The sequence below is a fragment of the Protobothrops mucrosquamatus genome, unplaced genomic scaffold (genome assembly GCF_001527695.2).
Source record: "Protobothrops mucrosquamatus isolate PMUCROS unplaced genomic scaffold, P.Mucros_1.0 scaffold42, whole genome shotgun sequence".
NCBI classification, from domain to species: Eukaryota; Metazoa; Chordata; class Lepidosauria; order Squamata; family Viperidae; genus Protobothrops; species Protobothrops mucrosquamatus.
Window position 1 is genome coordinate 249,357 of NW_015386424.1, and position 27,346 is coordinate 276,702.

General features: G+C 37.1%; 1 protein-coding gene across 2 annotated transcripts in view; it reads right to left on the bottom strand.

The window, feature by feature from the left end:
- The window catches only part of ESYT2 (extended synaptotagmin 2), a 60,263-nt gene that overhangs the window by 27,555 nt on the left and 5,362 nt on the right, over positions 1–27,346 (bottom strand). For both annotated transcript variants that reach the window (XM_015811486.2, XM_029283248.1), the window contains exons 2-7: positions 16,114–16,155; positions 14,883–15,017; positions 13,132–13,208; positions 9,998–10,070; positions 8,940–9,029; positions 2,246–2,301 (exon numbers count right to left, since the gene is read on the bottom strand). In XM_015811486.2, the coding sequence (XP_015666972.2) occupies positions 2,246–2,301; positions 8,940–9,029; positions 9,998–10,070; positions 13,132–13,208; positions 14,883–15,017; positions 16,114–16,155 (473 nt within the window). The remainder of the gene's footprint in view (positions 1–2,245; positions 2,302–8,939; positions 9,030–9,997; positions 10,071–13,131; positions 13,209–14,882; positions 15,018–16,113; positions 16,156–27,346) is intronic.

The following is a 27,346-nucleotide window of genomic DNA, read 5'->3' on the forward strand; positions in this document are numbered from 1 at the left end:
ACGACTTTGCAACTAATAACAAGTGCACTGTGGAAAGCACTTGCTGCTGAGAGAAATAAATCAGATGGTTCCCGTGGCACACTTGTGATGCCTCAACCTGTGCTGTTCACATCAAAAGTTGACTGTCAGAAGGTTTCCCAGTCTGCATAAGGTCATGTCAAGGACGTGTCCTATCTCACTACCATTCTGTATAAGTGGTCCTCAACTTACAACTACAATTGGGACCAGAATTTCCATTGCTAAGTAAGACTGTTTGTTAAAACAAGTCACACCAATTTTATGTCCTTTTTGGACATGGTTAAATGAACCACTGCAGTTGTTAAGTGAAGCACATGGTCCTTAAGCAATTCTAGCTTCCTAATTGACTTTGCTTGTTGGGAAGTCTGGCAGGGAAGGTTGCAAATGAAGATCACATGACCCCTAGATGCTGTAACCATCATAAATATATACCGGTAGCCAAGTGCCTGAATTTTGTTTATGTGACTCTTGGGATACTATGAGTCATAAATGTGAGGACTGGTCATGTCATTTTTTCAATGCCGTTGTAACTTAAACCGGTCACTAAATGGGCAATTGTAAGTTGAGGACTACCTGTATTATATGTCATCATGAGAAACATTTTCACAAATAAGTATGGAATTTGTCACTGACCTTATATATGCAGATGACTACAAAAACAATAAAAAATACAATCCTAAAAATATACCATCAGAATTAGCAATGAAATTGTTGCTATACTTTTATTTAGGAAGCTTCTGTTGTTGTTTTTTTAAATTTTCACTAGTGTACTATCAATGATCAGATAAAAGCAGAAGATGAAACTGAAATATTTAAACCTAATTAAATATCTGCAACATACAGCAATCACTAAATGCAGCTGATTTTGTTAAGGTATGTGGAAATGTACATATAAATTGTATAGAATGGCTTCATCGCTTAACCTCAAATATTTTCCACTTCAGGTCTGAAAATCGTTTGACAACAATGAAAGCTGGAATGACTTACTGTTTTTCTTTGAAAGCAAGATCCAACTAGCACTTGACAGCTAGAATGAAAATAGCTTTTCATGCATAAAAAAATGTTTTCTTCTTCATGTTACAGTATTAAAGATGACAGGAGATGTTGATTCACCCAGAAAACTGAACAGTATAGAAACCTAATTTTGTTACTGATAATTATATAAACCTTTCCCCAATAAACATTTTTCAACTAAAAAATATTTCAACTAAAACTAAAACTAAAAATATTTTCAACTAAAACTAAAACCCAACCTATCCATTAGACTTTAGCTTGTAAAATGACTGAGTCAATTAAGAATTCCATTCACAATCCTATACAGATAGTCCTCAACTTACAACAATTTGTTTAGTAATTGTTTGAAGTTACAACAGCACTGAAAAAAGTGACTTATGACCATTTTTCACACTTATGACCGTTGTAGCATCCCCATAGTCATGTGATCAAAATTCAGACACTTGACAACTGACTCATATTTATAACATTTGCAATGTCCTGGGGTCATGTGAATCCCCTTTGCAACCTTCTAATAAGCAAAGTCAATGGGGAAACCAGAATCACTTAACAACTATGGCAAGGAAAGTCGTAAAATGGGGTAAAACTCATGTGAAATGTTGGGCTCTATTGTGGCTGCAAGCTGAGAACCACCTGTATATTGCACTATTTAACCATTTTACAAACTGCAGGCTTTCATTTTTGTTCCAAGTTAAAATCAGATACTATACTTGTCTGATCATCATATGCCAAGTGTTAATATTAACCCTACTCCCAACTCAAACTCAACTTCTATCCTTCCAGTGATATCACAGGACAGCATTATATAGCCCTCAGAAGCTGGAATAGCAGATTGTGCCGAGAGCGTAAAGGAGGCATAGCAACTTCCCCTACCTGATTTTCTGGAAACTGGCAGACAAGGTTGCAAACAATAACATATTAACGTTGTAAGTGCAAGTCAGTTGTCCAGTGCCCAGATCACATGACTGCAGGGATTCTGGAACTGCCAGAATACTTAAGACTGGTCATAATCACCATCTGTTCAACACCATTGTAACTTTGAATAGTTGCTGAACGAATCATCATAAGCTGATGACTAACTGCATATAGCATGGGTTCTTTTTCACAATAGAGCATAGATGGAAGACATGCCTGTAACTTTCTGCAAAATCTGACGAACACATATGCATATTAAGTTGTACAACAGAAATAAATTCATTCAGTTTCAGCTTACTTGAGTCCTGGAATATCCAGAAGATTGGTCAGTCCTGTCCAGTTAATTTCCAAAAGCTGGAAATATATAAAAAAATAATATTAAAATATTGCTCAGAGAAACCACACCACACAGGATATACTGATGGTCAGAAGAATTTCAGCTAAAACTGAGAAAACTTTTTAACTTTTTATGTTGGTTAGAAACAATATTCTTAGACAAGAGCAATCAGTGTAGTGACCTTTTAAAGAAGTGCTCTCCAGCCTTTGCAGCTTCAAGGAGCCTGAAATTCAAGCTCCAGAATGTATTTAATTATTTATTTGTTAAATTTATCTGCTGGCCGTCTTGCCAAGGGACTAATCTGGACAGCTTACAATGGTAAAAACTAGAGAAATGAAAACAAGTGTGTAAACATTATATTATCAAAGTAATGGGTCTGGATGGGGAGGAACAGGCTTCTGTTCCTCCCCATCTGGATTATCAAAGTAATGAGTCTGGATGGGGAGGAACAGGCTTCGACTCAACCCGTCCAAGACCGAGTGGCTGTGGTTTCCGGCGTCACGTCATAGCCAGTTGGTTCCATCTCTGGCTATCGGGGGCGAGTCATTAGCTCCTGCTGAGAGGGCCCGCAACCTGGGCGTCCTCCTGGATGCTCGCCTGTCTTTAGACGATCATGACTGTCGGCACCGGTCCCCCCGAAAAGTAGTCCAAGCGGACTATGCGGTCAACGCGGGGAAAGACCTAGCACTGCGAGATGCGTGCCAGTGAGTTCGGGAGCAACAAAGGGTGGACCTGATAACGTTGCGAGAGATGTACCCCGAGGGGAACTCCACGTGGACCTCCGAGGTCGATCAAGTCTTACGCCGGCGCGCCCCGATCCTGGGGGCCTCTAGATACTCCCATGTAACACCTCTCCTGCGCGAGCTGCACTGGCTGCCAGTGGCCTTCCGGGTGCGCTTCAAGGTGTTAGTAACAACCTTTAAAGCGCTCCGTGGCAATGGACCTAGGTATTTGCAAGACCGCCTCCTACCAAACACCTCCCTTCGACCAGTCTGCTCCCAGAGAGGGCCTCCTTAGGGTGCCATCGGCCAGACAATGCCGGCTGGTGACCCTCAGGGGGAGAGCCTTCTCTGTGACAGCTCCTGCCCTCTGGAATGACCTACCCCCCGACCTACGTACAGTTGCGGACCTGCGCCTTTTTCGCCAAGCCCTGAAGGCCCATCTATTCCGTGCGGCCGGCCTGGCGTAGTTTGATTATGTTTTAGTGGGGGTTTTGTATGGGGTATTTTTAGAGCAGGCCTGTTATTTAATTTGATTTTAGAACAGAAATTTGTGTATATTTATCGTGGTTTTTATTATCGCCTGTTCACTGCCCTGAGTCCCGTAAGGGAGATAGGGCGGTATATAAATTCAATAAATAAAATAAATAATAAATAAATAATGAAATAATTATTAATTCCTTAAATAATAGAATTGCAGGAATAATGAAACTTAACATTCACATATTTGGAGATTGTCAAAGATTGGAAAACTTTAAAGTAATGTTTGTGTTTTTACCAGAATAAGACCAAGTCACATGATCTCAATTTATGACTATGCAACATATGATAATTTAAAAGCAATGAAATAAAATTTCTTTTAGGAAGGATTTTTTTTTTAAAAAAAAATCAATATATTCAATATTTGTTCCATAGCAGGTAGTTCTTGCTTACCAACATTTCCATAAGTTTCGCCCCATTTTACAAACTTTTTTGCCACAATTGCTAAGCCAATCACTGCAGTTGTTAAGTGAATCATATTAAGCAAAACTGCATCCCATGCAATCCTTTCTCCAGGTTGGAGAAGATTGCTTTAGAACAGACATATCAAACTCGCGTCACACGATGTCACACAACATATCGGGGATTTTTCCCCATTGCCTGCAATGGGGTGGGCGCAGTTTCCTTGTGACGTGTCCAGCCTGTGGGCCGGCAGTTTGACACCCCTGCTTTAGAACAACAAATTTATTCATCTGGCGATACAGCATTAATGCAGAAAATCATGCTTCAGAATTTGCAGCAAAATGGCTAATACTGCTTTCCATACTTGTGCATGATGGTCAGGTACCGATGTTGTGGAGAGAGGTTTTTCCACAGACGGGAGGGGGCGTGGTCTTGTGTGCTGCCTGCATCATGTGGATGGGGCTTTCCTTTGTTTGTGCGGACCGGTTGCTGGCATGCCGTGGCTCGGTACCGGTCCACGGATTGGGGTTGGGGACCCCTGTCAGAGACAGGCAGTACTCAAGTTACAACCGTAATGAGGAGCCTGATCATTATAGTTGTAAGTTGTCATAGTTTATGTCACCATGTGACAGTACATATTTTTATGATCTCTTTTGAGGTGGTTGTTAAGCAATTGTGGCTGTATGACAAACTTTTTTTCTTATAGCAATAGCACTTAGACTTATATACCGCTTTACAGCTCTCTCTAAGCGGTTTACACTCAGCACATTGCCCCCAACAATCTGGGTCCTCCTTTTAATGACTTCGAAAGGATGGAAGGCTGAGTCAAACTTGAGCCGGTGAAAATTGAACTGCTGAACTGTAGGCAGTTGGCAGTCAGCGCCACCACGGCTCATCATCCATTTTTGCAGTAAAATATCATAAATTGTGGTCATATGACTGCAGGATGCTGCAAACAGATGTAAATGCAAGCCAGTTGCCAAGTGCCCAACATGTGCTCAACGTGTCTCTTGATTACTTTAACACATTTCTATGTTAGCCTGTTAACATGTGTTGACTCGTCCAGAGTTTTCCTTTTCAGAAGCTTAACATTTTCATTGATCTCCAGACTGCAGATGTGCAATATGCCCCATTAGAGTGTCGCAGAGAGAGGGGAAAAATATTCCCCTTTTCCCAGACATCAGAACTCTTTTCAGTGATATAAATTGTAATTCATGGACTTTCTCCAACTGAAAAATTTAAATTCATATGGGAACAATAGACTACCCCAAGCATGTATTTATTAATTAATTAGGAAAGGTAGACTATTTCATAAACAGTGTACTAACTGTAGAACCAATATCTGGATCATACATTTAATGCAGAAAATACAATATCTCATAGATCAAGTAAAAAAAGTTACATACCATAGGTTGGATTTTAATCTAATCTGCTAATTGATATCCAGAGAATATTTATATGCGTTAAAACAGACAGATATATGCAATTCCACTAGTAATCTGAATTCATATGGGCCAGATGTAGATATAGATTTAGGCCTAAATCAGGACTTTATCCTTTTTCAGTTAGCAGACCTATTTAGTATTTTGAGAAGATATTGTGAACAATATTGCAAAATAGCTGCAGAAAGTTCTAAGGAATGAATGGTTTCAACCATTCCTAAGGGATATTCTCTACTTCCTGTTTATCTTTGTCTTTTTTCTGAACAAGGTGGGTATACTTGCAATAAACAGACATAAACATAAACACACATAATCACACACGGGCACATAGTATAACAACTCAGCATTTTATGTTCTAAGAATATGAGACGCAGAGGCAGCGTTGACAACAAAGATAGGTTGATGGCTGACACTCTGTTTTATGACATGCCAACTTGCCTTTTTATTTTAATTAAAAGGGCTTTTTGAATGCAAACAGAGGGAGGCAAGGTGTATATTAGGTCCCAATGGAAATATCAGTGGGTCCACTGGCATTTACAAACTTTACCAATAACTTGCAAAGATTAAACTGTTTTTACAATAAAGACTTGTTCATTATACCCTCATACTACCCCAAGCTTGAAAGAGAATTTGCAGTTTGCAAAAATCAAGCTTATTTACCAATATGAACTAAATATAGAATTGTCAAAGTCTACTAGCTTAAATAAAACACAAATATGTGCAGTTTGCTTAAAACCTTTAGTGGAAGAAAGGTTATAACAAAAATGTGATGATTGTTTTCTAAATCACTTCATGTTTGCTAAAGATATTTGAATAAGCATTAACATTCATACCATCTTTTGTTACTTTACCACAATGATTGATTTTTATAAGAAATACAAGGCTAAAGATGCCTGACAAAAACTTTGGCTCACAAACCACAGAAGACATAAGCAAATTCATTAAACAAGTATGTTCAGAACTATTAATTCAGGCATTGCTACCATATATAGTCATCACGGCCAGCAACAGACACTGACTAAAGAGTGCACTGAATTATTGCCAAATGTTACTTTGGCCTGGAAAATATGAGAAGAAACATTACTAGATGCCAACTAACCCAACATTTCTCCCTCTGGACAAAATAGTGATTTTTCTCTCTTGCTGTAGCCACTGACGATCCAAGTGATAGAAAACGGCTGTAATAAAATATCTGCTTGTAACTCCAAAGGAAGGACATGTAAGAATTCTATTCTATTAAATATTATAGATTATTGTATTACTTTGTTGCAAATTATAAACGTTAGCTTCATTTTAATGATAGTTAAACCTTAGGATTGTGATCCTGGAAAACTACAATATTAATATGGGGGCTGTTCTTAAGTGTTCTGGCTGCAGACATTATAGCTGCCTTGACGCTTATAAAGCTTGCTCAGAATGACAGTTGTCTAAAAGATATTTTAACCGAATTCTGGTTTATTATTACTGAGTAAATGTTTTAATCTATATTTTAAGACTTTACATTGCCTTAAACATAGACTCCAACTTTTCAGTGCTCCAATAAGCACACACCAGAAATAATTTACAAACCCCAGATTACAAATTATTGAGAGACATATAAGCCAGATCTCTAGCTCTGGGTACAATACCACAGTTGTTGATTGTAAGAGGAACCAAGCACTTGTCCATTATCAATAGTTCTTCGAAATCTTACAATATTATCACTGACTACAGCAAACCTTCCTCCCTTGTGAGAGAGAGTCAGAAACTAGCAATTGATGTGAATGTGTTTTTCTGTAGGTTTGAGAGGAACTATTGTCAACTACTGTCAACTCAACTATTGCTACTCAGATATATCAACAAAAGCTAAGTCTCCTACATCCCATCCCTCTGGACCACCCACCTCTGTTGATCACAGAAAAAGATGTGCGAGGTCTATTTCACAAATAAAAAAGTGGAAAAGCACCAGGGCAGACAGGGTAACTCCCTCTTGCTTGAAAGTCTGTGCTGATCAATTGGCTCCCATCTTCACCTGCATCTTTAATAAAACACTGCAAATGTGTTATATCCCTTCTTGCTTCAAATGCTCTACTATCATGCCGGTGCCCAAGAAACCCTCCATCAGGGAGTTCAATGACTACCGACTGTTGGCTCTGACATCCATAGCTATGAAAACCTTCAAAAGATCAGCACTGCCCACCTGAAAGCTATCACGGATCTGCTGCTAGACCCCCTTGCAATTTGCCTACCGGGCAAACAGATTGGCAGATGATGCTGTCAATATGGCAATGCACTAGTTCTTGAATCCCCAAAGATCTAAGTAAGATCCTTTTTGTAGATTTCAGCTCAACATTTAACACCATCATTCCTGAAATCCTCTTCTCTAAACTGATTCAGCTAGCTGTGCCTGACCACACTGTAGACAGATCATAAGCTTTCTAATAAATAGGAAGCAGCAGGTGAAGCTAGGGAAAAATTATATCAAGTACCCTTTCAAATAGCACAGGAGCCCCCCCCCCCCCGGGCTGTGTGTTCTCTCCATTACTCTTCTCCCTATATACCAATGACTGCATCTTGAAGGATTCCTCTGTTGAAGTACTGAAGTTTGTAGATGATCCAACAGTCATTGGTCTCATTTGAGACAATGATGAATCTGCTTATAGAAGATCAACTAGACCTGTTGTGCAAGTGGAACAATCTGGAGCAGAATACTCTTAAAACTGTAGAGATGGTAATAGATTTCAGAAGAAGCTCTCCTATTCTAATACCTCTTACAATATTAGACAACACAGTATCAACAGTAGATAACTTCAAGTTTCCGGGTTCTGTAATCTTCCAGGACTTGAAATGGATGCCTAACATTAGAACCATCATTAAAAAGGCACAACACAGAATGTTCTTCCTGAGTCAACTCAAAGTTCAAATTGCCCAAGGATCTGATGATACAGTTCTACAGAGGAATTACTGAATCTGTCATGTGTGCCACTGTAACTGTCTGGTTTGGCTGCTTTGCAGATACAGATTTCAACATATAGTTAGGACTGCAGAAAAAACAATCACAACCAGCCTGCTTTCCATTGAGGATCTGTATACTGCACGAACCAGAAAGAGGGCTGAGAAAATATCTACAGATCCTGGACATAATCTATTTTAACTCTCCCCTCAAGACGCTGCTATAAAGCATGGCATGCCAAAATAACCAGACATAAAGAAAGCTTTTTCCCTCTGGCCATCACTCTGCTGAACACTTAATTCCCACACAGCAGTGTCTCATCTTTCATCTTTTCTCGTCTCATCTTTCCTACTATCTTCTCCTATTGGTTTCTTATGATTTATCAATTGTTGTTTGTAACTTATGATTAGTGACTGTAACTATAATTGTGGCCCATGATCTAATACTTGCTGTTTATATGTACACCATGAGCTTATGCACTGGAACAAATTCCTCGTGTGTCCGATCACACACACAATAAAGAACTCTGGTCAATAAAGAATTCTTTTCTATTCTATTCTCATATTATGCTAAAACAGTTACGAGGGGGAAAAAAGAAAATATAGAAATTTTCCACTTACTGGTTTTCTAAGGAAAAATAAAGATACCGCTCCAATTAAGGGCATATCGCCAAGCAGAGGTTCCAGTATAACTCTCATTGTGCCATGAATCTAAAAGAAAAAAAAGAAAACAGCCATGATCAAAGCACTAAGGCAGTTTGGTGTAGCAGTTAAAGGCATCAGGCAATCAATCCAGAGACCATGAGTTCCATTCCGTCTCACACACAAAACCAGTCGGGTAACCTCAGATCAGTCATTCTCAATGCTAGCAAGCAAGTAATGGCAAACTACTTCTGAAATCTTTCCAAGAGAACATCAGAACCCAGTCCATGCAGTCACCAGGAGTAAAAGGTTGACTCAAGGGTACCTGCATGTATAGATACCTGTGTTTCCCTGAAAATAAGACCAGGTCTTTTCTTTTCTTTTACCTACAAAAGAGGCACCAGGTCTTATTTTCAGGGCATGTCTTTTATATCACCTCCGGTACCGACAGCCCCACCCATTTTGCAGTCAGGCCTTTCTGGAAGGTCTCTGCAGCCTCTGAATCCATAGCTTGGTCCTCGACTACAGAGGTCTTGCAGAACCAAGCTATGGATTGAATCCATAGCTTGCTTCTTGGCTGCACAGGCCTTCTGGAAAGGCCTGTGACTGAGAAATGCAGGCCTGGCTGCAGAAGACACCACAGAAGAAGTGGGTCGCGAGGAGAGGCCTGGCTGCAAGGTAAGTGGGTGCATGGGGTAGCTCCACCCGCCACCTTGATTTTTAGGTGTGTGCCTCACCCCAAAACTAGGCCTTATTTTGAGGTAGGGCTTATATTAGGCCCACCCCCAAAAATCAAGCTAGAGCTTATTTCCGGGGTAGGTCTTACTTTTAGGGAAACAGAGTACACAGCACTAACCATGAATTAAAGATTACTTTAACTATTATATATTATGCAGAAGGTTTTTTTTATAAATCTGAACTTGAATGTTAAACAGAATAAAACTATATCATTTCAATTGCAGCTGAGGACTAAAGGTGCATTTATGGAAATATGAACTGGTAACAAAATATAATGGATAGAAGGAAAAGAAATTTACCTGTATACTTTTCACTCCAGCTCTACAGAAGTATCTCTTGATCTCCAAATCAATTTCACAGTTTCCCACAAAACTGAGAAATATAAGAAAACACTGTATAGTTGTACTATATATACAATCCATTAATACATTGCTATTAAAAACCAATTTCAGGACACCAAAAAGTTTAAGAATTCATTTTTTCTCTAAATTATAGCGAGACTGTAACCCACTGCAGCTTGGCTAAAATATACCTTTAACTATCTTGTATATGTTATACAACCACCATCACAGCAAAAATGTTAATTTGTTTAATGTTAAAGTGTTTAATATGAATTTTATACATTATTATATATTTATTATATTGTACACCACCCAGAACCCCTTTCTAAGGGAGATGGGCAGTTAAAAAATAGGAAAAATGAGTAAGTAAGTAAATAAATAAATAAATATTTTTTAAAAAAAATTCTGCTCCCTCCCCCTTTAATTTAATACTGTGCTAGTTTAGACTGCACATCTAACAAATTAAACAAGTCAAAAAGGGAAAAGATTAGTTGGTTGTACCCAAACAATTAATGACCTTCAGGTCCATATGGATTGGCTTAAGTCTTTGCAACACAGCTTACATGAAATATGATCTACCATTTGGACACAGACTGAAGCAGAACACTTTATCCACTGAGTGCATAATGGCTGTGAACTATTTACAGCTAAATCAATGTGCAGATCCAAGATATGACTTCAGACCTTTTATATACAGAGCCCCACTGCTTGCCTTTTATTTCATTAATATTCTCACAATTTAAAAAGTGATTGTTTTCCATACTGTGCAAAAAGGGAGAAGCAAAAGAGCTTTACTTTTAATATTAACGAACAAGAATACAACAATTACATTATCCATTAAACCTTAAGCTCTTCATCATGAGTAGCATCAAGAGTATTTGCTCATTCAGAATGCAAGGCTGATATAGTCACTTGGCCAAAAAAAGAATGAAATGGGGAAGTACTATAGTAGTTAAGATTAGATTTATTCTTTCATCAGATCATGCATCAATCTTAGATGACACAGTGTTTTAGTAACATCCTTCTAGCATCCTAGAAGTGTAATAGCAAATAATACAAACCTCCACACCTGCAAGAAACCTAGAGGTCTATTTTGCTCCAACAGCACCATCACATGCCCCAACAAATATAATACACAAATTTAGGGGCCCGTGTACACAATTTTCCTCCAATGTGATAATTATACCAGCTCTCACCACAATGCTCCTCTGGATTTTATACAGGAAAAATGGGACGAACCTTGGCCCACTAAGTAAATGGACACATCAGGACTCATCAAGGGCAAAATATTAGACTATTTCAATGCCCACAGACCCTAAAGTATCTATTTAGAAAGAATGCAACTTTAAATCAAAATTGAGTGAGAAATTATTGAACTCATATCAGAATGTTAATGCTTAATGTTTTAAATATTTGTTCATGATAGTGGTTTATGATATTTATTGTTTGTTTTGTTATAGGTTGCCCAGAGTCACTTGCTTGTGAAAAAATGACTCTATAACTTAGACAAACAAACTAAAATCTTTCAGGCAATCTTAGAAGGTGCCAACAAACAAGAAGGTCTTTAACACACTAGAAAAAGTAATTGATAATAAGATGCTTATAAATCTGGCTCACATACAATCTGCACAACTAACCTATCTTCCCCTCCTTTCAACTTCTGTCTTTATCCTGTATCAGTCTAATTACTTTATGTACCTGTTGAAAGTAATTCATGAAAGCTTATGCCTTCTAATAAAAGTTAATAAAAGGAGCTACTTGCAAATAATTTTGCCTCAACAGACTAACATAGCTTTCTTCCTTCAAAGCAAGTAACATGTGATTTACGATTTGAACAATTTCCCAAAAGCTAATTTAAACACCCCAATAACTTGGAAGACAGACTTTTTTGTCATTGCCCCCCCCCCGCCACTTTCCTGGCCTTCCGAAAAGAGGTTAAAACATGGCTCTGTGGCCTTGCATAAGGAGCCCAAAGGAACACACAGTTGTGGGGTTGGCTGGTGCCATGAGAGTCCTCCCTCCCTTTGGCTAAAATTGCCTCCTTGAAAACTTTCATAATTCTAAAACTTTTAAAATTTAAATTCTAAAATGTTAACATCTTCATTTTTATATACTATTTTATATTTTGATGTTGTATTATAAACGCCCCGAGTCCGACTTTAAAGGAGATGGGTGGTCCAGAAATGTGAAATATAAACAAACAAACATTTTTACTTTTATTGCAGGGCACTAAAATCAAAAGAAAAAAGAAAAAGAAAAGGGCCCCAAAATGTAAGTATTTGTTTTCAGGTTTACTAACTACAACATTTTAAAACTTCTTTTTAAAATGTGGGATTTCCATTTAATGGAATTCAACCAAGAGAGTCCAGTTGCCTTTAGGAAAAAGCACCTTTGGGATAACATGACCTGGATGACTGAGAATCTCCATAGACATTTAATGGAACTTAGACTGTTTATAATCATTCACTTTAAATGTTATTTTTTCATTACTAACTGGTAAAAATTGCCTAGACTGTAGCAAGTTATAAATGGAGTAAATAATTTTTTCAGGTCCATAATAGAAAGAAAACGGCTAGTTTCCAAACATATTATCTTCTTCTTTTCTTCTTCTTTTTGATAGACATCTGGGAATAGGGGATATTTGGAAACAAGTCTGTTTTTTTCCTGATTATTATAGCAACGAAAGGAGAAATGAGCATAAACTAAATTCACACAAGTAACATATTTTTGTTATAGCTTTCATTAGTGCTATTAATGAAAAATCTGGAGATATAGAAATTGACTCCCGCATTACTGGAATACAACGTAAGAAGTTATTTATCCTGTTTTCAAGAAAGCACTTCGAAGTTTTATTGTGCCATCATACTATAAAACAGTGGTATGTTATTTTTGCTAGCTTAATTTCTGTGCAGCAATGCTTTCCTGCTTAGTGTTGCATAATGGTTCCATTAACATATAGTGGGCTTCTTTATTTTTATAATGAGCTAAAAGATATTTCTTTCTCCAAGAAACAAGTATTGCAACATTTTTGCAATGAAGAACACATTTTAAGGAATTTAAGACACAGTATATGCTTACTAGGACAAGATTACCTGATTTGTAGATCCAAAATGATCTGCCTTTTATCCACATTTTCAGTATACACTTTCACACCATTGATCCTAATGGGCTGAAATAAAAAATTCCAATTTAATAGATCAATAGGTCTGCAAGAACGATGTTAAATGTAAAACTCTTCCACTTTATTTAAAATGTTGTATTATGTAAAAACAGATCTAGATGCTTACAGAGCTGATAATGTCAGATTGAAAAGATTACTATGCTGAATATAAAGAATACATGTATTTTAAAAGGCAGCTCACTGGACAAGCACTACTAAACAGCAATAGCATCAGAGAAACCAGGAAAGAAATTTTTAGTTGAAAGCTTGCAATCTACTTTAGTTCAAATCTTACAATCTAATTGATTTTTTTTACCATTAATACTGACTTGAATTTAGAAAATGCTATTGCAACATTACGCTTGGTTTGATGAGAAAGCACCAATGGAAATAATTGGCCCAGCTCTGAATTTTTTTAATATTAGTGTGGACTGCTAAAATCAATCTCATCCTGCACATGTATCCCTTTAACTTGTTCTTAATAAAAGTGCACAGTTGTTAATCACTATTAATAAATACACACACCCATATACACAAAGACACCATGATATGCAGAGCCAGGCACCCATTGCTTCAGATTCTTAAATCAACAGAGCAGAGTTGAGCAAACAAAATCTGCTCTTAGCAGAAGCTTTAGTGATTATGTGCCTGCCCTCTGAGCAAGATTTTCCAAAGGAGAATGGAGCAACATTTATTCAGTATATATATTTAGACCGCCAGCATTGATGTTCAAAAACTTGAATAATCTCGTAATATGAGTAGTTTACATTTTGCACCATAAATACTCCTTTTATCACCATAGCAATCAAACAACTAATACAATACAGTATCTTGCTAGATAGGAAGCATATCAACCTACTCCACCCCACCCAACCCAGCCCAAATAGTTATGCAAAATTTACTGAAACTCAAAACAAACCAAGATAGATACTTAAATGTAGATATAAGGCAAGGTAAACCATATAATCTAGTTCTCTTAGGCATGCGTGCGTGCACACACCCGTGTGTTTGTGTAATGTGGTACTGAGACTATAAATCAGGTAGTCCTCACTTATGACCATAGTTGAGCCCAAGATTTATGTTGCTAAGTGAGACATTTGTTAAGTGAGTTTTGCCCCTTTTTACAACCTTTCTTGCCACAGTTGTTAAGTGAATCCCTGCAGATATTAAGTTAGTAATACAGTTTGTTAAGTGAATCTGGCTTCCCCATTGACTTTGTTTGTCAGAAGTTGCAAAAGGTGATCACATGATCCCAGGACACTGCAACCGTCATAAATACATGCCAGTTGCCAAGTGTCCTAATTTTTATCACGTGACCATGGGGATGCTGCAATAGTTGTAAGTTTGAAAAATGGTCATAAGTCACTTTTTTCAGTGACTTCTAACAGTCACTAAACGAATGTACGTTGTAAGTCGAGGACTACAGATACAGGACTCCTGTTAAACAGTAGCATTCACTAACATGAACTGTAATTCAAATAATCCGAAACAAGATTTTGGAATTAAAAAAAATATTCTTCTATCAATGATAAACATATTCAGAAAAATACACTCAGGGAATTTTCATTTTTTTTCAGGGTACCAAATTATTGCTTTTCAATTGCTTCTGGGATAAATAAAAGCAAAGCCATGACCTCAGTATAATATCTGATGGTTCAGTCTAGCTTCCAGAAAAAGGCATACCTGGTGCCCTATATCAATTTTTGTGAAACTGAAAGTACTCAAGTGGCTGTTTGCTCCTTTTACTGCAGGCTCTATTGTTTCACGGAAGAGCTTCTCAATAAACTGGCAAATGAAAGGCCACATATGTTTCACTGTCTGCAAAAAAAGAAAAGAGACCACTAAGTTTTCAATGTTAATCCATGATCATGACATTAGCCCCATTTCATTAAAAATGTGAATTTCTGTATAGTTAGCCATACAGCAACCCCTTAACAATTATACTAGAGGAGAATTCTTAACTGAATATTGATTTACATCCAATCACATAAAAAAGAGGGACAATAAGCAGTCCAATAATTAAGTGAATTCATGTACACAGGATATTTTATGCTCTATTTCCATATCATTTTCTATTATAAAACAGTATGTGATTTTCCGAGTGTTCCCAGATTTGAAGCTAACATATTATTTTGCTAATCTTGAATTGCCCTAATCAAAATACCGCCTTATTGATTTAATATTTTTTTCAGTCTAATTATCCTTTCAAATAAATACATTGGTCAATAGCAATTTGACCAAGAGTCAATAGCAATTTGATGCCAATAATCAAACAATCCCCTTTTCCTTTAAAATCCCGCTAACATATAAAAGCTAGCAAACATTATATTACAACCACAATTTCAGAAAGATGAACTTTTTTGCATTTAGTACAACTGCTACTTAACTTTCAAGCCCAACAAAACAGCATTTGTAGCTTTTAGAACAGTGGTTCTCAACCTTTTTAATGCCGCGACCCCAACCGGTCGTAAGTCGAGGACTAAACTGGTCGTAAGTCGAGGACTAAACCAGTTGTAAGTCGAGGACTAAACCGGTCGTAAGTCGAGGACTTTCCCTGCCCAGGAGCGCCGCGCATGCGTGGTTCTGGCCCCTGCGCCGGCCGAGGCGTAGCTGGCAAGCGGCAGAGACGGAGCAGGTCGACCACCAGCTGGCCCAGCCCAAGGGAGGTAAGGCACCCACTGGAAAAGGGGAAAAAAATGGTGGACAAAAAAAATGGCGGAAAGCCTTGCTTGGCGACCCCCATGAAATGGTCGATCGACCCCAAATGGGGTCCCGACCCACAGGTTGAGAACCACTGTTTTAGAAGATCTAAAATAGTACAATAAAAGCCCACCAAGTAAGAAATCTATTTTGCAACAAAGACAACATTACATACTTTTACAAAAACTTCTAAACAGTAAGAATGTCAGTTTACCTTATTTAGCCATTCTGCTCTTTCAGTATCTGGAAAGTGGACCTGGTGCAAATTAAAAACAAAAGTTACAAATTAAGACAAAAAAGTTTTGAAAAGAAAATCACAATGACCAGGAAACAAATCAGAGGAATCTGAAAATACGAAATGGCTTCAAATTTATTAGTAACCATTAATAATTTTCTCATCTAGCAGTGGCCATGATAATTCTGAATAAATAAGATGTATCTGATTTTAGCATTAATTTATATATACAGTAGATAACATTCAGCTGCTAAACCAGTGCTTCTCAAACCATAATCTAAACAACTAGATAACCCTTTCCCCCCCAGGAATAAAACTAATAATTCCATAGGTATTAGGCTGGCTAAGAAATAAAGATGCTAGTTTAATAATTAGTTTTTAATCTATATATTGCACAGACTCACAAACTTTGCTGCAAACCAACTGTCTACTGCACCTTTGCACAAGCAAATTGAGGAGCAAAAACCAGTTTGGATAGTCCTACTTTCCTACCCAATCCTATTTTAAAAACATCAGTAAACCCACATTCACAGTTTGAAAACCCTTTACTGAAGTATTGACTTGATTTATTGAAAAGGTATTTTATCAATATAATTGGTTTATATAGGAAGACCAGGAATTGTTTTCATATTTTGCCTCTTTCTTAAATTTATATAATTTTAATGGTAGTCCTCTACTACCAGAATTTCTGTTGCTAAGTGAGTCACATCCAATTTTATGACCTCTTTTGGCACAGCTGTAAAGTGAATCATTACAGTTGGTAAGCAAATGCATTTTCCCCCCAATTGGCTTTCTTTGTCAAAAGCCAGCTGGGAAGATCTCAAATGATCATATGACTTCAAGATGCTGCAACTAATGTAAATTATATGCCAGTTGCTAAGCACCTGAATCTTGATCATGTGACCATGGGGATGCTGCAACAGTTGAAACTGGGAGGACCAGTTACAAGTCACTTTTTTCAGCGCTGTTGTAACTTCAAATGGTCATTAAATGAAGGTTAAGTTGAGGACTAGTTGTACCTTCCAAAAAATTCAACCATATGGAAAGTTTGACTAGTGATCTTCTAAGTATTACATCTTCAAACAATATAAAAGCATATAACCGTGGTGGCGAACCTATGGCACGCATGCCACAGGTGGCACGCAGAGCCCTCTCTGTGGACACTTGCGCCGTCGCCCCAGTCCTAAGCGTTCAGGCCACTGTGTGCAAAAAAAAAAAAAGGTTCAATCAATCAATTTCAACTTCTCACGGGAAAAAAAGATCTCACAAAGTTGGAACTGATTGACTGAACTTTTTAGTCCTACCCAGTCTGCCATTACCACTGCAGCCACGCCCACCCAATTGGGCACAACCACCCAGTGAGCTACGCCCACCCGGCACACGACGATACATAAGTGGGTTTTGGGTTGCAGTTTGGGCACTCGGTCTCTAAAAGGTTCACCATCACTGGCATATAATATGCTAATCACAATATTTTGATAGTTTTGTTACAAGAAATTACGATTTGCTAACCATAAATAAAGCATCTGGATGAGTGAGAAAGTCTTTGTTTATAAATCTCAGATAGAATAGGAATTAGCAACCCACTTCTATATTGTTGCCAAGAAAACAGTATGCGTACATCTATATAGTTATCAGAATTAAGACAGAACTGATGGGGACTTTTTTTTTTGAAGGATGTATGAATGGAACCATTATGTAAATATATTAAGGTTTGATTAAAAATGCTTGTCTAAAATTATTCCGAACCTTAGTTAAAGAACTGTAAACATACATAATCCTTGACTTACAACCACAACATTTCTGTTGCTAAGTGAGACAGTTTGCCCCAATTTACAACCTTTCTCCCCACAACTGTTAAGTGAATCATTGCAATTGTTAGTAACACAACAGTTAAGTGAATCTGGCTTCCCCATTGATTTTGCTTTGAAGCTTTGAAGATTGATCACATGATCCAGGGACACTGAAACCTTCATAAATATGAACCAGTTGCCAAGCATCCAAAATTTGATCATGTAACTATGGGGATGCTGCAATGGTTGTTAGTGTGAAAAACAGTCATGTCATTTTTTTCAGTGCCGTTGTAATTTTGAACAGTCACTAAACGAATGTTTATAAGTCGAGAACTATCTGTAATTGGGCAGGCATTGCTCAACCCTTCCTTCCTGATACATATTCCCATCACAATAGCTGAAGCATTTACCCTTAGCTAAAAACTACTGTACACCAAAAACACCCTTAAGCTATATCTAAACCAGCCTTTAAAGCTGAACTAACCAGTTCAGATCCATAAACTTAAGCTAATAGTTTACCAGCATTCTGGAGATGAACTTTTATGAGTTAATTGACACTCAGTAATGGCATTTTTATTGGTGCTGCTGGTTCACTGCAGGGAAGGAAAAAAACCGATGACTGACTCACAGTTAAGAGATTTTTAAAACAGCTTGCATATAGATTTTTTTTGTTTGTTTCAAACTTGCAACACCCCGGCTAAAAGGGCTATTTTTAATGTGCTTAAGTACATGAGAACTATCAATAATATATATTGGATGCTTCTAAGTATTATTATACAATATTTTATTTAGACAGAATTCAATTACAAGGGTCAGTCAAATATGATTCACCTGGCAGATATAAGCAATGTCTCCCTACAACTTACATTCAGATCTATTCACTCCAAATCGAAAAAATTAAAACTTCTTTTTTGAATCTAAATAAACTTATGTTTTGACATCTCATTGCCAAAAAGAATAAGGTCTATATTGTAAGATTATAAGCAGCTGTGAAACAATTGAAAGGTATATGGAAATCCTCAAGTGATAATAGACATGTTCTTTAATGTATAGTCATTTATTCTATCTTCACATAATAATTGTGACACGTAATTGTAAAAACTGCCAATGTCAAACTGACTTTGCGTTTGCGGTTAGCATAGTAAAGACCAAACATGCATTTTCAATGTTTTAGGATTTAACACATTTAAGAAAGCCTCTACTCAGAAGCCAACAAAAACAGTTCCCTTAAATGCCACAGTTGAAGTTACTTAAAAGTGTTTTTTTTTTAAAAAAAAAGATTTGTTTTAAAGTGCTTTTTTAAAGAAAGTTTTCTAATAGCATCATTTCTATGCTTCATCTTCCTGGTTAATACATTTTCACCAACATTTGAAACCATTTTTTATTACAAATCATTATTAGCACCACTTTAGTAGAGGCTAACATATTCAAATGTTTTACAACTGAGTTGCGCAGATATGCAGATCTCCATGGCTTATTTTTTCATTTACTTCCCTTTGGCTGCCTATCTCATATTATGATCCCATAAAAAAACTTAATTAAAAACAAAAAGCATCTTACCTCTCCAATCTCTACCCCATGCTACCCCATACCAGACCTTTCTTTTAGCTCACTCAACCCCCATCCTAGCCCAATCCTTGAACAAAGAGGCAGGTCTTCACAGCCCCCTGGAAGTCTGCATCCAGTTTTGGTCACCACGATGTAAAAAAGATGTTGAGACTCTAGAAAGAGTACAGAGAAGAGCAACAAAGATGATTAGGGGACTGGAGGCTAAAACATATAAGGAACAGTTGCTGGAATTGGGTGTGTCTAGTTTAATGAAGAGAAGGACGACCCCCCTGTACTATCGTCACAAGGTTATAGAGTCCCCGACGGTGTTTCTTCTCCCTCAGTTCGATAAGAGGTTTCGCGGACTTCCGTCCTGTTCTTCGTTGCCCACCTTTGATTAGTTCCTCTCTTCGTTGGATCTTGATTCCTCTTTGAAGGACTGTCACTCTTGTTAATTCCAGTGGAACAACCTGCCTCCAGAAGCTGTGGCTCCAACACTGGAAGTTTTAAAGAAGAGATTGGACAGCCATTTGTCTGAAATGGTATAGGGTTACCTGCCTGAGCAGGGGGTTGAACTAGATGAGCTCCAAGATCCCTTCCAACTATGTCTTTTTCTTTTTATTGTTGTTGTTGTTATGTCTAAAAGGGTAAGAGATAAGAGGTAGGAGGCTGTTCCAAAGGGTTGGGGCAGCCACTGAGAAGGTGTACCTCCAAGGTCCCATCAATTGGTAATATTGAAGGGAGGAGACCTAAAGCATGACCACCCTAGAACAGGTAGATGCCTTCAGGGAGAAGTACTCCTGCAAGTAACTTCGCCTCCCCCCTCCCCAAAAAACCTAGTATTTTAAACATCTATTTTTATCAATACATTCTTGCAATTATGTTTGATCATTTTTTTCTTGAATTGCATACTAAGATATTTAGTTAGCTTCCTTGAGCTTTCTTTTAAAAAGAATCACAGCACAAAATTTAAACTAAAAATTAAATTTGTGTTCTGTATTGTGCAATTTGTTTTCCAAATAAACTACAGATTCTCAGTTTGTAATACAAGCTAAAATGATTAACAAGTTGCTCTGGAGGACACGGTAATGGAATTAAATAATGCTTCCTTTATATGATTATGATTTAAGGGGGAATTAGAAAAAAACCCTTATTATGTTCACTAGAAAAAGAAGTAAATATATTGCATCCTCATAAAACTATCACCATTATAACCCTTTTCGTTGCCTGAACTTGCTAAAAAGTATATTCCATTATATTGCAAGTGAGCCATCACCTTGACCAGTATGTACTTAAACCATTTTTAGAAGCCAAACAAATCCAAAGACATATAGTTTAGAGAGAAATTCAGTACCTATTTTATTTCCAAGCATATGATCAGTTTAGCTTTCAAAAAGCCTTAGTCATTAAGTAATAATTAATTTTGAATCCTAGCCTGAATGTTAAAGAGATTCATTAAGAAAGAGTATTAATATAACAAAACATTTCAGCAACTAAAACAAGTATTTAAATGAATGGAAAAAGCAACCGATATTTTCTGAAGGCAAGTACGAAGACCAAAATTAAATAAAAACGTTATCAATTCATACACCAATGCCTCTTTTGCAGATGTAAGATCTTATTTTTTAGATCAGATTTGAGAAAGCCTGCTTATTTCATACAGTATAACATTGCAGCATGTCTATGCAAACAAGAGTCTGGATATATCAAGTTTTAATTATCTGAAATATAGCCTACTACAGATATATTTTCTAGTGTAATGAAAAGGCAAACATTTCTCGTTATCCAAGCATAAAACGCTGGTTAATCTTTCATTTACTCACAAATGGGACTACAGGGTGACCAATTTTTTTTGAAGACAACTTAATTCATACCCTTTGTACAACATAAGAGAAAAATAAATGTAAGCAAAGAAAATGGCAATGTTGTTTAGAATGAGTTCTAGCAGCAAAGATTGCTTAAAGTGAATGCCACACATTAGCAAGATTTTTATGAACTATTTCTGCAGAGACCAAATTTTTAAAAACCATTGCTAATGTCACTCATCATTATTTATGACCATAGATTTTTGATTAGTGCCACCCTGAAATGAGATTGCGACATTCATTTTAAATGTACAAAGCTTCCTAATGTCAAATCACTTTTTGCCTTCACATGATTGCTAGTAGATTCCAAAAATATAGAGCAGATCCAAGAATATAGAACACAATATCCCACCCATCAAACAGCCTTTTGTAGCCCACCATTTTTTTAAAAAAATAGTAACTTTACAGCTGCCCGAAAGACATGCTTACTAAGCACGTCCAAGCTTCATCCAGCTCCTGTATTTGCACTGCTCTAACAGCACAGAACAGCTGATTGGCATTCCAAGTATTTCTTTTCAGCTCACAAGTTTTTTTAATTTATCTATGTGGCCTTTTCTCCTTGATGAGTTGTGCAGGCCTGATATATAGGTAGTCCTTGATTTATGACTGGTCACTTGGAGACTGTTTGAAGTTATGAAGGACCCTCCAAAAGGTGTATATGACCCATTTTGAAGTTCTGGTGGCGCACATTTAGACCATTTTTTTATTTTAAAAAATGTCCCATATCAAACAATGAATTTGCTCAATGACTAACACAAAAATGGTCAGAAAACCAGGCTAGTTCTATGGATGATCTGCTTTATGACCACAACTAAAATGGGCAGGCTCCGTTATGATCTTAGGTCAAAGACTACCTGTAGACCATGGTCTTTTCAATCCAATCATTTTATTTGATCTGGAAATGGCAAGGATTAAAGTGGAGGTTTGAACACTCCAAAATAAGTCCTCTGTTATTGATCTGGGGGGGAGGGATGCAACGGCTCAGCTAAAGATGCTAAAGACATCTTTGATACCCGAACATCGCACAACAGGGTGACCTCCCATTACTTATCCCAGCTCCTGCTCGCTTAGTAGTTCAAAAGCCTGAAAATACAAGTAGATTAATAGGTTTCACTCTGATGGGAAGGTAACAGTACAGGCATGTTGGTCACATGACCATGGAAACTGTCCTCGGAAACGCTGGTTCCCTCGGCTAAGAAATGTCAGACATGACTGGAAGGGAAACCTTTACCTTTTTACTATTGATCAGGGCCACTTCTAATTTTACCTAGCTAAAATGTAACTATGAAATGCACATCATAAAAAAGTCAAGGGAAATACAAAGAAATTAAAAATTTGCAAAGTTGACTAGCATTCTGCCATCAATATCTCCATTACTGTCACAGTACAATCACTCTTAAAAGTGAAGCAATCTTCAATATTTCAAGATTCAATGTATGTTTGCATTCCATCCATCTCCTTGGTTTTTTGCATACTTTTAAAATTTTCATGTGCATACTTTTAAAATTTGAATTGCTTTTCTATTTACCTTTTTATATTCTGTAAATCACCCAAAGTTGCCCTATTGGGGAGATGGGCAATGTATGAAACAAACACAAATAAATTTGCAACATATGAAACAAACAAATTTGGGACATGCCTCATGCAGACAGGCTGAAGTAATGTGGGATGTTCATCTGGAGAATGAAGAGTGAGGAAGACCTCTCAGTATTCAGTTATAACTTACTAGCCTGAAATTTGATAGCTTTCTGTCTAAGAGCTAACCATGCTTTAGTAGGTACTGATACCTACTGTAAACCAGGGAACAGAGATAAATTATGTGCTATCAAATTACTATAAACTCTTAAGAATGCATGGCTAGAACTTCTCCACAATTATCTATTCCCAGCCCGGTCTTCAGATTTTCCATTGCCACTATCTTATTGCTAGTTGTCCTCTTTCCTTCTAATTTTTGCTGAATTATATACACTACTCAACACAATTAGCTCTTTGCATATCATTTCTACTTTCAGGGAGAACTCTGCACTGGATGTTCTATGACCCATTTCCTTCCTTTCTTGGCTATCCATGATGTTCTCAGAAATCTTTTCCAACACCAAAGTTCAAAACTATCAATATACCGTTTTTAGATCCTTCAGTCCAATTATATTTCCCTCTTACTATTTCCAACTTTGACATTCCTTCTTTGTTTCTTATATCCTGTAAACATTATGATCTCCTGATATGTCCAATTCTGTATTAATTTGCTGAAATCTAAGATTTCAATATGTAATTGAATCTTTTCATCTTTTATTGACCTTTCCCATGTTCATGTTTATTATATTTTATATTCATGCTGTAATTCTTTCTCTGCAGTTTCATGGCAACATCAGTAACCAGATATCCTAAAGTATTTAATCTAGCTATGCCATAATCCCCCTTATGTCTTCTGTGCTGTATGAAATGATGCCTTTGCCACTATCACTAAAGTGATAATCCATCTCCAATACAGATAGTCCTTGACTTACATCCACAAATGGGACTGGAATTTTGGTCACTAAACAATGTAGTCAGAGTCGTGACATGATTGGAATAGATTTTCCAACCATTTTTATCCCGGTTAAGTGAATCATGTGGCTCTTAGGAGAACCATGTGGTCATTAAGTGAACCTTGCTTGCATGGTTGAATTGGCATGTTGAAAGCTGGCTGGAAAGATCACATATCATGATTGCAAGCACTGCAACTATTGTAAATGCAAGTCAGTTAACAAGCACCCAAATTGCAATCACTTGATGTGGCGTGGTGCGAAGGTTGTAACTTTGAGAACAGGTCATATATAACTTTTTATGAGGCTGTCGTAACCGTCATTAAATGAATGATTATAAATCAAGGATTACCTGTATCTTTCTGGATCACGGATGTTTAATATAGGACTGCTTCTTTATATTACCTGTCCAATATGGCTGAGAAGCTGAATTGAACCCACTTTGGAGAATAACATCCTTGATGCATTCTCAGTTTTCTTCACTTACCCCTCCAGCAAACACCTTCTCTACCTGCCATCCCTAAGCCAAAATGAGGCAGCACAGCAGCGCTTTTGGAAGTGGGTAGAGGAAGAATAGTACAGATAGATAATTTGAAAAATACATTGCACCAGCCCTGCTGAAACATTACCCTCTCCGACTCTGCATTTCTCCTAATATATTTAAGTGTGGATATATACATTATTTAAACTTCAATATGAGTCTGCTCATTTTTTCTTCCTCCCTTCACATCCTTTCTCTTTTTGGGGCAGGATTCAACTCTTTTTTCCCATTAATCTAAATGCTACTAAAACTCTCAGTGTTGTCTGTCTGTAACCTTCAGTTAGCCAAAACAATGGATTCCAAAGCAACCATTGTTTAAATCAAGCTACTGCAAATGTGCTAATTTAAAAAATGTGTCCAAAATCTAAGACCCATTACTCTCCTTGAAGTGAAATTTCAAGGTCCTTCAGACAAAGTCTATTCCCAAACTTGTGGCCAGTGTAGTACTGCTACAACTGGTTATGTGATCATAATTTCCAATGTTCCCTGTCAGTTTCCCATCAGCAAAGTCAATGGAAAGCTGACAGGAAATTGAAGGTCACTCCTGCCTCCACTGTTTTTTGTCCACCAATGGTCATTCTGTTTATCTCTTAAGGTAAGTAAATATTGACAAAGGAAGACCCAATGGTTAGATGGTTGTCTTGTTATATATACAAATTGCTCTGGTGGCTTTGCTGAATAAAAAGTATAATAATGGTGCTTTTTATGTATAAATTATATAACCATTTAAGAAAAGTACATTGAATTTGACATAAAAATAGAACTAGGTGGTATATTCCAAGTTATTTTTAATTTGTTGCTTTCTAGCAATTTTGTCAAAGTACTGTTTTCTTCTGCCGTGCATAAAGCAGGAATACCATCATAGGCTGCAAACAAGGTGACAATTATATAATTCAACATTCTCATTTAACAGTTCCTCAAGGTATTGTCTGACAATATCACACACCTTAACATCTCATACTAACTGTATAAAGAGTGCACAAATAAACATGATTAAAACTGTATTTGCATATTTACACCTTTGACTATTTGAGCTCTCCTGGCATTAGTTTCGAAGATAGTAGTTAAACCTGTTCTCATGTATGCTGGTTTTTTTTTAATTAACACGCTAGGGGACTAGATTACATTTACTCAGTTTAACTTCAGATACTGGAATTCTTCTGCAGATAATGCTTCCAAGCCATGAATTACTTATTCTGTCTGCACTGACTCTAAATGTAATACCTAACCTTTTTCTCTGTTAAAAGACATTCTTTCCCTCTCAGTCCAGTTTCCTAATCTCTCCAGATTAGATTGCAACCTTATTCTATCACCCTAGAATGATGATGGTCAGATTCCTCCAATTGTAGCTCATCTGTGAATCTGATAAGCAGCTCATCAATCCCCATATCTGGATCATTAGTAAACATGTTGATTTGTCGCTCCAAGACATATTTCCTTGAGATGCCATTGGTTACCACTCTCCAACTTGAGGTAGAGCAATTAATCCTGATTCTAAGTGCAGTTAGTCAGTCAATCATGGATCCACTTTACTATAATACTATCCAAATTATATTTTAACAGCTTGTTGATAGAATATTATTTTAAATCTTGACTGCAATTAAATAGATTACATATATTGCATTGTCCTACTCTACTACTATAATTATCCTATCAAAGGAGATGATTTTTTTCTTATATGACCTATTTTTGAAAAAGCCATGATGACAATTAGCAATAAAAGCACTATTTTTACAAGTTTACAAATGATATGCTTATTATCTGCTCAACTGAGTCCGGTAAGGAGAAGGGCGGGATACAAATCAAAATAAATAAATAAATAAATAAATAAATCTTGCTAGATATTAATGTTAGGCGCTAGGCTGACTGGTTAATAATTACTGAATCCTCTTTTTTTGAAGAAGGGGACCACATTTTCTCTTCATGAGTCCTCTGACTTGCAAACATTGACAGGAGTTCTTCCACCAGCAAATTCACTGTTTTGGGAGGCACCTCTCAAGATCTGGGAAATTGAAGACATTCAAAATGGCTTCTTTATCACATCTTTCCTGACGTGAAGCCTCCCTCCGAATATTGATTTAAAATATGCTACTCAAATCACCATGGATTAAGAAAGACCCAGGTACTCTCCCCATGCACTTAATGTTCTTCTCCTCTCATTCTTTTAATGGTATTTACTGTTAATTAATTAATAATTCACTTAATTAATTAAGTAAATAAATAAATAAATATCTTTTGGATGCAGAAGCAAAATAGCTTGCTGACTTCCTTTGCCTTTTTGGTTTGGTCATCTGTCAAGATTTCTTTCCTTGGACTGTAGATTTCTCCTCTCATTTGAACTGAGCTCTTTCTTCTGTCTTCCTCTTACTATTGAGTTATTTGAAGAAACCTTCCTTGTGAGCCTCAGGCTATTTTCTGCCTTTGCCTTCCTAACCTCATTTCTGAGCTTTCTTGGATGTTTGCCTTACCTTCCATTTCATATAAGCATCTTCTTCAACCTCAGCTCCTTCATAAGCTGCCTATTTAACTACACTGATGTTTTTAATGTCTCTTCGTTTTCTTCCTCACTGATAGTTTGAGATTCACTAGCCTTAATTTCCTTTTTAAGAAAGCCCAGCCAGGTACAACACTTTAATGTTTTGAAGCTGTAACAGCTTCCTATTTCTCTTAGGTCATTAAAATCATACTTTCTAAAGGCCCATTTGAGCAGTCTGCTCCTGGCGAGTGATGGATCTGAATGTGTATAGACCAGAGGTAGGCAACCTCGGCTCTTTTATGACTCATAGACTTCAACTCCCAGACTTCAACTCCCAGCATAGCTGACTCAGGAATTCTGGGAGTTGAAGTCCATGAGTCATAAAAGAGCTGAGGTTGCCTACCCCTGGTATAGACATTCACCCAGCTCATGGTTCTCCCAAAGGTGCTTTTCAAAAGACAACT